Raw genomic sequence first — 15113 nt, forward strand, 5'->3', positions numbered from 1 at the left:
TGGCATTGACAAATTCAAGAGATCGGAAGGAACATTCCATAGCGTCTTTACTCACTTCAATATATGGTGCGTCGGCAGAAATAGATGCTACAATGTCTTCTTCTCCCTCGACAGTGACCAAACAGCCATCCATGATAAATTTCACCTTTTGATGGAGTAATGATGGGACTGCTCCAGCAGAATGGATCCAAGGTCTTCCCAAGAGAAAATTGTATGATGGTGTAATGTCCATGACTTGAAACTCAACATCGTATATGTAGGGACCCACTTCTAGAGGGATCTCGATTTTTTCCCATAACTTCTCGTCTTGTTCCATCGAATGCCCTTCTGTAGAATGGCAAGGCTTTAGATAGGACAAATCCATCGGCATACTGGAAAGTGTGGCCAAAGGCATGACATTGAGTGCCGATCCATTGTCGATGAGCACGTTTGGTATTATATAGCCCTTACAACGGGTTGTGATATGCAATGCTTTCACTGAGTCTCTACCATTGGGCGGTATTTCATCATCACTAAAAGAAATGAAATTATCCGCATTCAAGTTGTTCATCCATCTATCCAGTTTTTCAACGGATACATTGTTTGCCACATAAGCTTGATTTAACACTTTCAGCAGAGCGTTCCTGTGTGGTTCTAAATTCAACAACAGAGATAATACCGAGATTCGCGCTGGCTGCTTACTCAATTGTTCTACCACATTGTACTCACTTTGCTTGATAAATTTTAAGAATTCCTATGCTTCCTCCTCGTCCACAGGATTTTTAGCTTCTTGTTCAGGCGTAGTTTCACGCTCATCATCGGTCACGTGCATTGGTGCTTTTCCTTTCTGTTTCAAGTCACTGTTCTTCTTTATCTCATTCGAATAACATCTTCCACTACGAGTGAAATGACCTACTTCCCCGACGCTTCCAGTCATGGCTTTGGGTTTTTCATCTTCAGGTGTGACAATATGAACGTCATATTTCCATGGTACTGCTTTATTGTCCTTGTAAGGGAAAGGAGACGGTACTTCGATTATCATTTTTAGTTTCACCGGCTCTTTCGTCACATCGTAATAGATTACTAACAGGTCGATCAGCGCTATAAGGGGGACCTGATGACTAGTTATCAGAGGCGCATACTTCTCTTTCATTAGTCTCTTCCCTTTTGTTAAGAACCTTAATCTCCTTATTATCCATCCGGTCTTGAAGCAACCTTTTAAATTCCTCACACAACTGAATGTCGTGTCCCACAATTCCATGGAAATTGCAAAAACTTTGACCTTCTTCTCCGAGAATTCTATTGGGGTGACAAAGTAATCCTTTCTTAACCAGTACCTCCCAGATTTTCTGCAGAGGCGTCCTTATTTCCGAAACACATCTTCTGACTTTCCATTCATCCACTTTCTCCACTATGCTCACATCCCTTTCGGTATGGTTAGGGAATGGGTTCCCAGTTGCATTACTGGCACTATCGAATCATAGGATACCTGCATCAATGAGTCCTTGAACTCTTCTCTTAAAGGCTAGGCAGTTTTCCGTGGAATGTCCCTGGTTTCCCGTATGGTATGCACAACTAGCGAATTGTATGTTTTAACCTCAGCGAACGAGTATGGAATATGCAATGAATGAATGAATGCATAAATGAATGCATGAATGTCAAATGACTATTAGTCATGAAAGAAATGCAAGAAATTGGTGTTAATTTCAAGATAGCCCCTATTTAGGCATTTCCTTAATCAAAGGAGTCTATTACACAACGTTTCAGTCACTCGTATAATTGACTCCTCCATTAGAAACCCGTTTTTGGCAACCAATCTTTAATCAACACCTTCCTAATATGATGCCTATAATGCATGATGAAAAACAATAAAGCAAAGACAAACAAACTTGATTAATAATTTAATACAGGCAGAAAAACATAGAGAACTTCAACAAATCGAACTACCCAACCTAGTTTATTAAACAGACCCGATCCTCTTATATAGAAAGTGAAAATGCAAAAGGCAAGAGGCATTCCTCCCGTGCACTTATTTTGGGGACTACTAAACGGACAGAGGTTCGCATGGCTCTAGTTAGGTGGCTCGTATAGTTCATTATATGCGGTTTTGGTTCTAGATAGGTACTCGAATTGCCCGTACTATCATCTGCTAAGATTAGCACGGAGCCTCGGTCATAGTCTATCACAGGCTCACGAGTTCAATTCGAGGGATTACATTTACTTATGCCTATGCGGAGGGACAAGTTAACTCACGAAAGCATAAGTCATATGTAACCGAAAGTATTCACTAGCTCGTCTGGAGGAACGAGTTAACTCACGAAGGCGTAAGCGTTTACTTTCACTTAAGCGGACGGAGCCGGGTAGAGAGCTCATGTTATGCAACAAAAATACACGTGCACGGTGTGTGGGGAGAAACTTGCAAACCTTTACGTTTTATTTAAAAAACTAAACCAAACTAAAATCACAAAAATTTAAAGCTGAAAAACAACCGGATAAAACAAGTTAGAATATATACAACACGATGCAAATGCATGATTTTTTTTTAAAACAAAAAATTTGAAGATCACGACTAAATGTTAATTTGAACAAGGAACTTTGAAAATTTTGACAACGCGAGTTTAATTCGACTCGACTCTCAAAAAGGGTCCCCAGTGGAGTCGCTAGCTGTAGCGACGTAAAAAATTCGTTTTGGTTTGGGGTCGCTAAATGTGGCGATTTATTAAACACTTGAAAACCAACTTTCGATTTTATTAACAAAGGGAGTCGCCACCGATCCTTTTTTATAGGTGTGATCGGACACCTAATAAAATTATTTTAAAAACAAAAAAGAAGGCCAAATTTAGGTCTACGTGAAAGTCCAGAGAAAAATTAGGGTTCGGGAGTCAGTTACGCGCGAGGAAGGTATTAGCACCCTCACGACGCCCAAAATTGGTATCTCATAAACATGTGTTGACTTGATTTTCAAAAATACGAGTTCAATATAATATTTAATCGTGATCTGATTGAAAAATGAGAATTTTTAGTTTTCGATTTTTTTAGAAAGGGTGTCCCGTTTTTTAACACAAGCCGACGAATTTCACCCAACATAGCGATGAAATCGATGGCTTAATATTAAATCGGTACATTGCCTTATTTTTGAAATTAATTAAAACATAAGAAAAATATTCCTAAAGTGAGAAATTAAAATAGATAAAGGACGAAAAAAAATGATATCATTAATGAAAATATTAACATGAAATACTAGAATATTAGAATAACAATAATAATGATATTTACAAAATAAAAACATATCATGTACTAATAATAAAATAGGAAAAATGATCTATTTGGTAATAATAATATAAAATAATAATATGTACATAAAATACATATATATATATGCATATAATAAAAGTATGTAATAATAATAATAATAATAATAATAATAATAATATCTACAATAAAAGAAAATATTAGGAAACGTACATAAAAAATATATACATAAAAATTTACAACAATAATATAAAATAATGATATGTACAAAAATATATATATATATATATACGTATGTACATAAAATATACACTAATATAATAATAGTTATAATAATACTAGCAATAGTAATAATTTATAATAATAATATATACACAATATGGTATTTAAAATATATATATATATATATGTATATATAATAGTATTTAAGAATATATACATAAGAAATATATAACTAATGGCATTAAAAAATATATACATAATATATATAAAATACCTAAAAAAAAAGGGGGAAAGAAGAGAGAAGGGAGGGGGGAAAGGAAATCCGACCAAAGGGGGGCCGTTCACCGGTCGATCGTCGACCGCCGCCCGTCGCCGGCTCCGGCCACCGCCCACGGTGGCCGGAAAAGGTAAAATCAATATATGTATATATAAAGAAAGAAAAAAAATAACACAAAAAAGAAAGAAAAAAAAAGATTCGAAAGAAGAGGAAAAAAAATGCAACCTTTTTATTGATGTTTTTTTGTGTTCAAAATTTGAAGGGATTTTTGTGTTTTTTCCTTTTTCAATCTTTGTAAAATCCTCTCCTCTTTTTTCTTACATGATTTTTGAATGGCTTTTTATAGCCATTTTTTACATGATTTTCTATTATTTCTTTTTCTATTTTGTAGGTGGTGGTGGTAGACAATGGATATCAAAAATGGGAGGAAAAATGGGGCAAGTGGGAAAGTGGTTAGGTGGCTAGGTGGCTAGGGTTTTTTTTTTTTTTGGGTTAGGTTTTTCTTTTTTCTTCTTCTTTTTTTTGGGGGGGTTAGGTTTTTCTTTTTTTTTTTTTGGGTTAGGTTTTTTTGGGGGGCTTAATGGGCTTTTGAATTGGGTTTAATATTTAGGTTTTGTAATGGGTTTGGGTAGATGTAAATGGGTCATGAGTTAAGGGTTTTAGTGGGTTTAAAGGTTTGGTTGGGTTTTGATGAAATCGGGCCCGGGCAATTTGGGCTTCTACAGTGATGTTTCTTTTAGGGAAACTATTTTTCCTTTTCATGATTCACCTCAGGTTGCTTCTGGTTTGTTTCCTCCTCAGCCTTCATTTCCTGATTCTAACTTTCTTTCTTTGAACATTCCGTTATCTTCTGATTCTGTTTCCCATGACACTCCTAACTCATTAGGTACTTGTGACACTCTTACTAATATGTCACCTGAAACTCTTGGTTTCTCTGGTAATAGTCCAAATATCATCCATAATCTTGTAAATTATTCTGTTCCTTCCTCGGGGGTACTGCGTCGGTCTTCTCGTTCTTCAAAACCACCTGGCTGGCTTAAAGACTTTGTTTGCTCCTACCAATCAGCTTCATCTCCAGGGCAGGTTCTTTCTCTTTCTTATTTGCCTCTTCATATATAATCATTTTTTTCTATAACAAATATTCCTGAACCTTCATCTTTTTCTGAAGCCTGTAAAAATCCTGACTAGATTGGTGCTATGAGAGAGGAAATTCTTGCATTAGAATCAAATAACACTTGGGATGTGGTTCCTTTGCCTCAAAGCAAGGTCCCTATTGGATGTAAATGGGTATACAAAGTCAAATATCGTGCCACTGGTGAAGTGGAAAGATATAAGGCTCGGTTGGTAGCGAAAGGATACAACCAGTAGGAGGGGATTCACTTTGTGGACGCTTTCTCTCCAGTTGTGAAGATGGTAACGGTGAGGACTGTTTTAGCTCTTGCAGCACATTTTTAGTGGCATTTGTGTCAGATGGACGTTTATAATGCCTTCTTACAAGGGCATTTGAATGAAGAGGTTTATATGGAGATGCCCCAATGATTTAGCAACCAGGGGGAGAAGATGGTTTGTAGACTGCAGAAATCCTTGTATAGGTTGAAACAAGCTTTCAGACAGTGGAATATTAGACTTACTAAGGCCTTGCTTGCAGTCGAGTTTACACAAAGTAAGTATGATTACTCTTTGTTTACAAAAAGAGTTGAAGGAAATATTGTGGTGTTACTTGTATATGTGGATGATTTATTGATAGCAGGGAATGATATTAATATGATAAGGGAATTAAAAGGATTTTTAAATACGACCTTCAAGATGAAAGATTTAGGAGACTTAAGGTACTTTATTGGAATTGAGGTGTTGAGGTTTAAGGAAGGAATTGTGTTGAGCCAGAAGAAGTATGCACATGAATTAATCGAAGACACTGGCTTAAAGAATGCTAAAATAGCTGCAGCGCCATTGGAACAAAATTTGAAGTTGACAACTGTGGATTATGATAAAGACATACAAAGTGAGGATGCACTGCTAGAAAACAAAACAAGCTATCAGAGGCTGATTGGACGGTTAATCTACTTGACTCATACTAGACCTGACATAGTGTTTGCTATGCACTATCTTAGTCAGTTTATGCAGCAGCCAAAACGGTCTCACTTGGAGGCAGCAATGAGGGTTGTAAGGTATATCAAGAAAGATCCGTGCCGTGGTTTATTGTTCAAGGTTGGTAATGAAGGAAAAGTAGTTGCGTTTTGTGACTCGATTAGGCTTGCTTGATGACGAGAAGATCATCACACGGTTATTGCATTATGCTAGGGAGTTCCTTAATTTCGTGGAAGTCCAAGAAACAAAGCACGGTGGCTAAGTCTTCACCGGGCCGAGTATAGGAGCATGGTCTGTGTGATGAGAGAGATAGTGTGGTTAACGGATCATTACAAGAGATAGGAATGCAAAATTTGAAGCCAGTTGAATTGTTCGTGATAGTAAAGCATCAATACAGATTGCAACAAATCCTGTTTATCATGAGCGTACAAAACATATCGAAATAGATTGCCACTTTGTACGAGAAAAAATACAGGATGGGCTTATTCAGACAAAGCATGTATCAACTACAAATCAGCTTGCAGATATCATGAGTAAGGCCTTAGGGTCTCAACAGCACAACAATTTAATGTAGAAGTTGGGGGTTAAGGATGTTTTTCAACCTCCAACTTGAGGAGTAGTGTTAGAGTTTGTTGTAATTGTTAGCTGGTAGTTAGCGTTTAGTTATCAAGACAGTTAGCTGTAAATACTTGTATATATATGTAAGTACATGGTTAATAAAGATTAAGTATTATTCCACATTTTATTTTTCAACAAGTGGTTAGGGCAAAATCAGAAAAAAATTTGAGAGGTTGGAATTAAGTTATATATTTTATGATAGTAAAATGCTATTTCACAAATTTAATAGCTTGTGCTTTATAATTGTTAAAGAACTAAATCAAAATTTATCATTCTTAAGGTAAAATACAATTTTACCAAAATTAATTTAAAATTTTATAAATTATAAAATGATTAAAAATAAAAAATTATTTTAAAAGATTGATCAGAGCTTGTGAGTCTCCTCCACCCTTTTAGGTGTTAAATTTCAATATTCACCTTTAAAATGGTGACAAAATTATATTTTAACACATTTTTTAAAAAATATTTTAATTTTATTTTTTAACAATACAATTAAAATATAACAATAAGTTTAATATTAAATATAGTAACAAAGTTTTAAAACGACCATCACAATGAGGTAATTAAAAACATAAATAAAAGAAAAAAATAAATCCAAAAATCCATTTGATGGGTGGGAGATGGGGTCCTATATCATCTTTCCATGATTCGTGCTTTGAATGGTCAAGATTCAAATAATTGGTCTTCATGTTTAACATTGGATGCCCTCTCTTTTCAGCTTATATTTGTATTATTCACCGTTTATCTTAATTATTTTGGTTTTTCATTTTTTATTTAATTTCTTTATTTATATATATATAGCATTACGATTCTTAATTTTTGTTTTATTTTTTATATAATATCTAGAATTATTTATAGTCTCTCTTTAATTTTTAAATAAAATAATAATACATTTCAATACACTCAGAATTCAACATTATCTTCTTTTAAATTCACATTTTAGTTTTTTTTTTTTAAATGTCTTACCAATTTCTGAACATGCTTAAAAAGGCATTTGAATTCAAACTTTTTTTTCTTACCTTTTTTATGGGAGTGCACTCAATTTTTAGTGATTTTGCACGACTTGTTCTTCTTTTTAACATTTTTCCTTTTTCCTTTCAAAATTCACTTAAGAGTTAAATCAAATTACTTTTTGTCTTGGGATGATGTGATGGTTTGGTCTCTGTTATTATTGGTTGTTTCATTTCATCCTTAAATAAGCAAAAGCAGTCTAAAAGATCTTACATATCACTATATGAATGGGAATTGGCATAATTACTCCAATGTATTAAATTTTGGGTTATTCTGATTTTATTGGATGTTATTTGTTAGAGAAATTATTTTATGAATTCTTTATACTACATTATTTATAATTTTTTTAATTATTTTATGATATTTCAATTTTTTTCATGTTAATGATATATAAATTTGATAATTTTTTAATTCGAACTTTGAACCATGAATCATACCTCTAAGCCTTGAATTCGAACTTAAATCTTAAACCTCAAATTCAAGCCCAAGGTTCAAGGGTTGGATTCCAAGTTTAAGATTCAATGTTTAGAATTTAAGATTTAGGGCTTAGAGTTTAAGATTTTAATTTTAGGGTTTAGGGTTTAAAATTTAATATTTTGAGTTTTAGGTTAGAGAATTAAGGTTTAGGGTGAAAAATTATTGAAATGTCAATAAATAATTGATGAGGGACATGAATGATGTGGTGAGAATAGTCCATAAAATAATTATAAGGATATAGATTTTTATTATAATTTTAGATAAAATAGTAATTTCTAGTCAAAATAATAAACACAACTTACAAGTTAATTAATTAAAAAATTATAATAACAATGGAATTCAATAAGCAACGAATTTAATTACAAATAGAAAAACACAGTAGATCAAAGAAAATCAAGTTTGAAATGATATAACTGGAACTGCCAATTCCCATTTTTCTTATGCTTCCATTTGTACACCCATCATCACGAAAGCATTACAGCAAAGTAAAAGGATTTATTGAACTATTGCAAGCCGCATCCATCATGAAAAATTCATTGGAGGGGGGATATAAACTGTAATGCTAGACACCATTAGATATGTATTGATAATTACATCTTAACTTTGTCACTATTAGAGGTGATCATGGGCCGGGCCGGGTTCAGACAAAATTTTAGGCCCATCTACTAGGCCCGGGCCCGGTCTGGCCCGAAATATGGGCTTAAAAATTTGTCAAAGCCCGGCCCGAAATAAAATTGCTAAGCCCAAGCCCAGCCTGGCCGGATCCATATTAATTTTTTTTACTTATTTCATTAAATAAAAAATTTTAAAAATATAATAAATCAAATATATTTAAAAACATAAAAACAAATATTAAAATAAATAAAAATAATACTAAAACAATTCTTAAAACAATACATAAATTGACAATATAGTAAAAAAAATGGTTATATTAAAAATTTAAAATGATTAAAAATAAAATAAAAATATATATTAATATATAATTCGGGCCGGGCCCGGGCCAAAAAATCTTACCAGAGGCCCGACTCGTTTTCTAAATGGGCATCATTTTTTTGCCCAAGCCTATTTTTCGGGCCTATATTTTTACTTAAACCCTCCCATTTTTTGAGTAGACATTCGGGCCGAGCCGGGCCGGGCAGCCCAGCCCATGATCAACTCTAGTCACTATCAAATTGTACCGAAAATAAATTCCAATAAACCATGACGGTATGTTAGAAATCTGCAATTTTTTTTCGTATTTGTGATGTACAAAACCAATCCCTAAATAAATTTTCTTTACCTTTTTGCAATAATGAAACTAAAAGTACAACTAATAACACATTAGGTTATTTTAGATTACATGTAATGTCATTGTTGGTCAAAGCGGAGTTTTTGGGTATTTGAGTATTCAATTTTGAGTCTCCAAGCACACCATGTGCGTATGGCATATATAAATTTTGTCCAATTCTTTGTTTGTTGTATTTTATATTGATTTGATTTTACGCTATAATTGCTTAGATATATATTTGTATTTGTATTGTAAATGTGTATATTTAATTTATAATAATAACACTTTCAAAAAATATATAGGCATAATCTTTTATTTTATTATTTTAATCAATTTCATATTTTTTCAAATAAAATTCAAGACTAAATAAAAATAAAAATCTTCTAGATGCCATATTTTAAAAATATAAATATAAATATATTATGATTTTAAATATAAATTATAAACTATAATTAGAGATGTAATCACTTTTCATGAACTATTATAATTATGATTAATATAATAAATTTATTAATATATATAAATTGTAATGAAAACAAGAGTGATCATTATTTATCATAATTTTAAGAAAATGAGATTAAAAATATTAATTTTTTTTCATAAAAGTATAATTTAATAAACTGTGTTTCTAAGTAAACACAAAAATCATAAATGATAGAAATTGAACCTATAAATATTATTCTTTAAAATAATTTTATAAAAGGTGTATATTTTAAAAAGTAAAATGGATCCAAAAGTAAAAATTGTGAGACTCAGAATCCGAAATGGGTAATGATAAAACCACCACAAAGGGCCCCAACAGCACCCAACACCCACCCCACCGGCTCGAACTGTGCTTCATTATTGTTCACTAATACCTTGCGTGCACTCCTCACGCACGCACGCACGCACGCACGTATCAAACCTTTAATCACTCTCTCTCTTTTTTCTTGCTTTTGTTTTTTAATCTTTAATTTTCTTTAATATAATTTTTATTATTTTTGGTGTGACAATCTAATTTTCTTTATAAATAATCTTAATCGTAGCTTCCTTGCTTTACATAAATTTCCATCGTTTGACTCTAAAACTCCATTTTCCCAGTGTTTCTCATTCTCAAGCTGCTTAAGGATTGAAGCAATTTGAATTTGGTTCTTTTGTTTTATCGATTTGGGATTTTGGGTTTTTTTCTTTGTTCATCCTTTTCCCCGCTTTGTTCATGGCTGTAAGTTGTCTCATGCTCTTCGTTTTTCTTTTAAAGTTTATTTGCTTTAATCTTTTCCTTCTTTTAGTAAGCGTTTGATTTTCTTGCTGGGTTTTTTTCCTTTTCTTTTTCACCCATTTGTTTTTTCTGCTATTTTTATATAGCTTTGGATAGTTTATTTTTATAAATTTCTCTTATTGGGTTCGATGAAATATTGAATTTTTGAATACTGGAAGAAACGCTAATTAGATCCAATCTTAAAGGTTTAGAAAGCTCATATCTTATCTCAACAGCTACAGTTATCAACAGAATGAACTATTTTACTTGTTCACTATCGTCGTCTTCTTCTTTTATTATTATTATTATTCTTTACATTCGTTTAATACTATGATTTTCACTTAGATATTATGTTATATGATGTTAAAATAATGAATATGTTTGGCCATTGCAGGGTTCTTGAATAGGTTGTTTTAGAAGAAAAAGGGAAGTGTGGCGATTTTCATTGAAGAAAGAACAGTATGCGGTGGTGGTTGAGTCTTTCTGTAGATGTGTTTCGAAAAGTTGTCTCTTTGAACTTATATTGTAGAGTGATTCTGTAATTGCATAATCTAGATTAGCAAGAACCCTATTTTTGTACTCCGTTTCTTTTTATTATTCTTCCATGGGATCCACCTTTTTCGTTGTTGTTCCGTGTTATGTTCGACAGATTAGTTGAAAACCTTCAAACCCTTTCTCAAATTCCTAAATCTAGAGTTAGTCTTTTGATTTTGGTAGGGATAGTTTTTGTAGTGACATTTGAGTTTTTGATTGCCCTGGATTGTGGATTTTTGCCTATTTTAAACACGTTGTCATCCGGAAGATATCTAGTTTTCTGTCATATTGAAGGGTTGGAACGTAGTTATGGTGTGCCAAGCAGCTGGCCAAACAAGATTCCGGGCATTGAAGTACGAAAATGGTATTGCAGGGAGTGCCACCATTGTAGTTAGAGTCATTGCATGCTTTCAACCTCTTCAGGATTGCCAGGTTCGATTTTTGTTCGTTACTTGTCCTTGTATTCATGAAAGAACTATATACACTAACGTAGTTAAGTTATTTTACAGTTATTTTCTTAATGCATGAGATCTCTTGTCCTTTATGTTATTGGTGATTGGAAAGAATGTTTGTGCAAAGCTTTTACTGAATTCCCTTTATTGGGTTTTTGCCAGGCTGAATATTTCCGTCATTTGCTTAAGCCCGTTACGTAGATTAGTTTTACGTTCCTGCATTCAAGTTAAGCTGGAGTTTTTAGTTTTTTCGCTTGTTTTTGAGAGAAACTTCAAGTAAACAGCTATTTCTACTGCTACAGCATTTGAATTCTGGTACGAATTGCTTGTACTTGGTTTTAGGAATATCTACTTTTTATTCTCTGGAATACACTTTTTCAAGTTGATTTGATGTTTTTGTAGGCAATTGTTCTGGTTAGATGGGAGAAGGCCGTGGATCCTGGTTTCCTTTGGCTTGGCAATCACACAACATGAATCCTTTGGCCGCTCCACCTCCTTTGGGGCAGCAAAATGCTAATCCTCTATTCATAAACTCTGGCACTAAGATGGTCTCCACCAGGGGGACTTTGCCGGTTTATGGATATCATGATTTACCTCACTTGCGGATTGGCCAAGTTAATGAACCCCAGGGCTGGTTTCACTGTTCACCACGCTTTCAACAGGTCTTTGCACCTTCTTCAAACACTTTTTTGAAAGAGCAACTCCCAGCTAACCCTTATGAGAATCTTACGGAAAACATTGTCCCAAAGGCAGGATCTGGGTGTCCTCAGAAGAGATTCCTTGTTTTTGACAAATCTGGTGGTCAAACTACCCTGATCTTTAGTTCTGCTTTTGGGACTCCTATCAAGTGCAGTTCTTTGGGTCCCAATTTGCCTTTTGGTTGTAACTTGAATAAGGAGGATCCCATGGCTACAGTGAACCCGAATCTTCACCCTGGACCAATATCTAAAGATGTATTTGATGACAATGAGACTAATGTGCAAAGTGAAATGCATGAGGACACTGAAGAACTCAATGCTCTGCTTTATTCCGATGATGATAGTGATTATACCGAGGATGAAGAAGTGACAAGCACGGGTCACTCTCCTAGCACAATGACAGCTCACTGTGAGCAATTTGAGGGAGGTGCTGAAGGGGTTGCTAGCTCGAGTGGTCTAACCAAAAAGCGAAAACTGCTCGATGGCAGTAATGATTATACGCCATTGCTTATGGACAATACTAGTTCGTTGAATCATTGCAGATGTTCCGAGCAGGAGGATGATGCAGATTCCTGTTTTGCCAATGGCCAAAATCTAAGATCCGATGGTATGCATTTATCTTCAGGCAACAAGAGAATGAGAATTGATAAAATTCGTGAGACTGTGAGTGTATTACAAAGCTTAATTCCTGGTGTAGCGGGCAAGGATGCAATCGTGGTTCTTGACGAAGCCATTGATTACTTAAAATCCCTGAAACGCAAAGCAGAAACCTTGGGACTTAGTACTCCATGAGTTGCCACTATTCATATTAGTAGTGTTAGTTATAACATCTGTCATTATTAGTCATTGTTAACGGAGGGAACTAAATAAATGAAGTTTACGCAGTCGTGGTTGGAGTTGCATGCATTACACATAATCCAGAGATGAATATGAAGATAGTGGAGAGGGAACTCAAACCCCATTGTGTATTTCATGAATGATTTGAGCTGGAAACCATTACTTTTGGTTTGAAATCTCTCAAAATCTGTAGAAAGCAGGATAGTGAAGGATTGTGAATGATTAGTCTTGGGGTTTAGAGAAAGCAGCAGCACTCACCTGGGTGAGAAGATTGGGTTGTTGAAGAGGGGACCCTCATAAAGGGTGGGCTAAATGCACGCTTCTTAGATGGTTTGGGTCCCAATAATCACTTTGTTCACCCTTTATTGTAGTGATTGTCAAGTTTTAATCCTTGTGGCTTTCCCTTTTTCTTTGATGTAGAAAACTGCACGAGCCAATCTCCCATTTCATCATCCAACTTGTTGTCTGATGGGGCCCCTAGATATTGTGAGTTGTGTTGCTTCGGCTTTTGAACATGGGTATGAAAATATGATCTTGAAAGCCCTTTGATAAATCTAAACATGCTCATGTTCAACATATACGGATGCAGCTGAGTACGGAGTAACTTTCATGGATTACGTGTATTTGTTGTTGTGGTATGCTGCGCGTATCATATGGGTGCTGTTCAACTTTGAGATCGTAAATTGTAATGCTTGGATGGGTTAAGCAATGGTTGGATGTAATATAAATTTATAAAAAGGTGTGGTGTGATGTTATCAATTTATTTTGTCTTTAAACCTATGTAATTGCGTTGCATGCCCGCATCTATGCATGGGACAAGGATTGTGTTAAGGCCGAGACTCTTGGCTTAGGTCCTTGCAACGCCCCTCCCCTCTGAAATAGTGCGAACATTTCCCGTTTGATTCCAGTTTAATCTACGCATTTTTATTACAATGATAATTTAAAATGTAAACTATTTTTGAAGTAAATGAATATCTGATCAACAGACCACAACTTGAGATTTATATACATGTTAACACAGTAAAAGAATTATTGCTCCATTATAATGGAAAGAGAGGCCAATTCTGGACAAACCAAGACAAGACAGCCTCTGCTTCGCGAATCATCATTCCGCCAAACATCTGAGCTTCGATCATCTCTTAAAGCTTCAATAAACCTTCTTCACTCACTACAATTATTCTTAAAAACTGTTAGGCTGTGAAATTACTTAAATGCCCTTACTTTATAAGAGTATTTTTATATTTGAAGTAGTATTTTTATATTTTCATACTTCAAATAAAACAAATGAAAAACATTATTATTTGGAAATCAATCATAAGACGAACACATTTATATAAAAAAAACCTTTACTAATCCACTAAAATCATTAATTGATATATTTTTATAAATATATTTTTAATATAAAATATTTTTATTCACTTATAAGTCAAATTGTAAATTCTATAATTTTTGAAGTATCTATTGCAAGATTGCCAGGTAAAATTTATAATGAACCTGATAAAAACATATATATTTTAAATTATATTTTTCAACACGACAAAAGTATTATAATGGGTTGCTGATATAACATTAACGAAAAATGGAGCTTGATCCAATTGGGTGAAGGAGAAGCCACCCTTAGGCTGAATAAATAGGCCGACTCCATAGTTCATAACCATGTTTTTGTAATTCTGACCAAATCAATCCAACTCCAAATTTGAACCTACCTGTGACAAGTTTCAACCATGGATTGCCGAAACTTGAAGTAAGTTATTTTATATTTACATAATGTGTAATATATTAATAATTTGCATTATATAGATGGAAAATTATATGGTAGTCTTTTAATGATAAGTAGGATTGAGAAACTCACATGTGATTATAGGATATAGTAACAATTAGGAAAAAAACTTCAATATATTAAAGGCTTATATTTAAAAAAAAGCTTTTATAAAATAATTAAGTTTTAAACGAAAATTACACTTAATTAAATTTTTAATTAAAATTAACAATTAATTAAGGCCTTGAAATAAAGTTTTCGTTGAAACCATTACGGGTTGTTAAATGATGGCATGGTGTATTGATTAATTTATTAATTATTTTTACAATGATTTGATTGGTTTTTTAAATATTTTACAATGATTTTTAGTTTTTAAGCCTAAAATTATTAAAATATTAAATTTAT

At 33.5% G+C, this 15113-nt stretch overlaps 1 protein-coding gene across 3 annotated transcripts; it reads left to right on the forward strand.

The window, feature by feature from the left end:
- Window positions 1–9992: 9992 nt before the first annotated feature.
- LOC108454417 (transcription factor bHLH145) lies at window positions 9993–13895 on the forward strand. 3 transcript variants are annotated; one of them, XM_017752875.2, is made up of 4 exons: window positions 9994–10392; window positions 10823–11394; window positions 11577–11729; window positions 11817–13895. In XM_017752875.2, exon 4 carries the CDS (start codon window positions 11834–11836, stop codon window positions 12902–12904), a length of 1071 nt encoding a protein of 356 aa, XP_017608364.2. In that variant the 5' UTR covers window positions 9994–10392; window positions 10823–11394; window positions 11577–11729; window positions 11817–11833; the 3' UTR covers window positions 12905–13895. The 3 variants fall into 3 exon arrangements, with proteins under 3 accessions (XP_052884313.1, XP_017608364.2, XP_052884312.1); XM_053028353.1 differs by lacking the exon at window positions 11577–11729 and having other exon boundaries at window positions 9993–10392; XM_053028352.1 differs by having other exon boundaries at window positions 10823–11729.
- Window positions 13896–15113: the final 1218 nt, after the last annotated feature.

This window comes from Gossypium arboreum, chromosome 5, assembly GCF_025698485.1.
Source record: "Gossypium arboreum isolate Shixiya-1 chromosome 5, ASM2569848v2, whole genome shotgun sequence".
NCBI lineage: Eukaryota > Viridiplantae > Streptophyta > Magnoliopsida > Malvales > Malvaceae > Gossypium > Gossypium arboreum.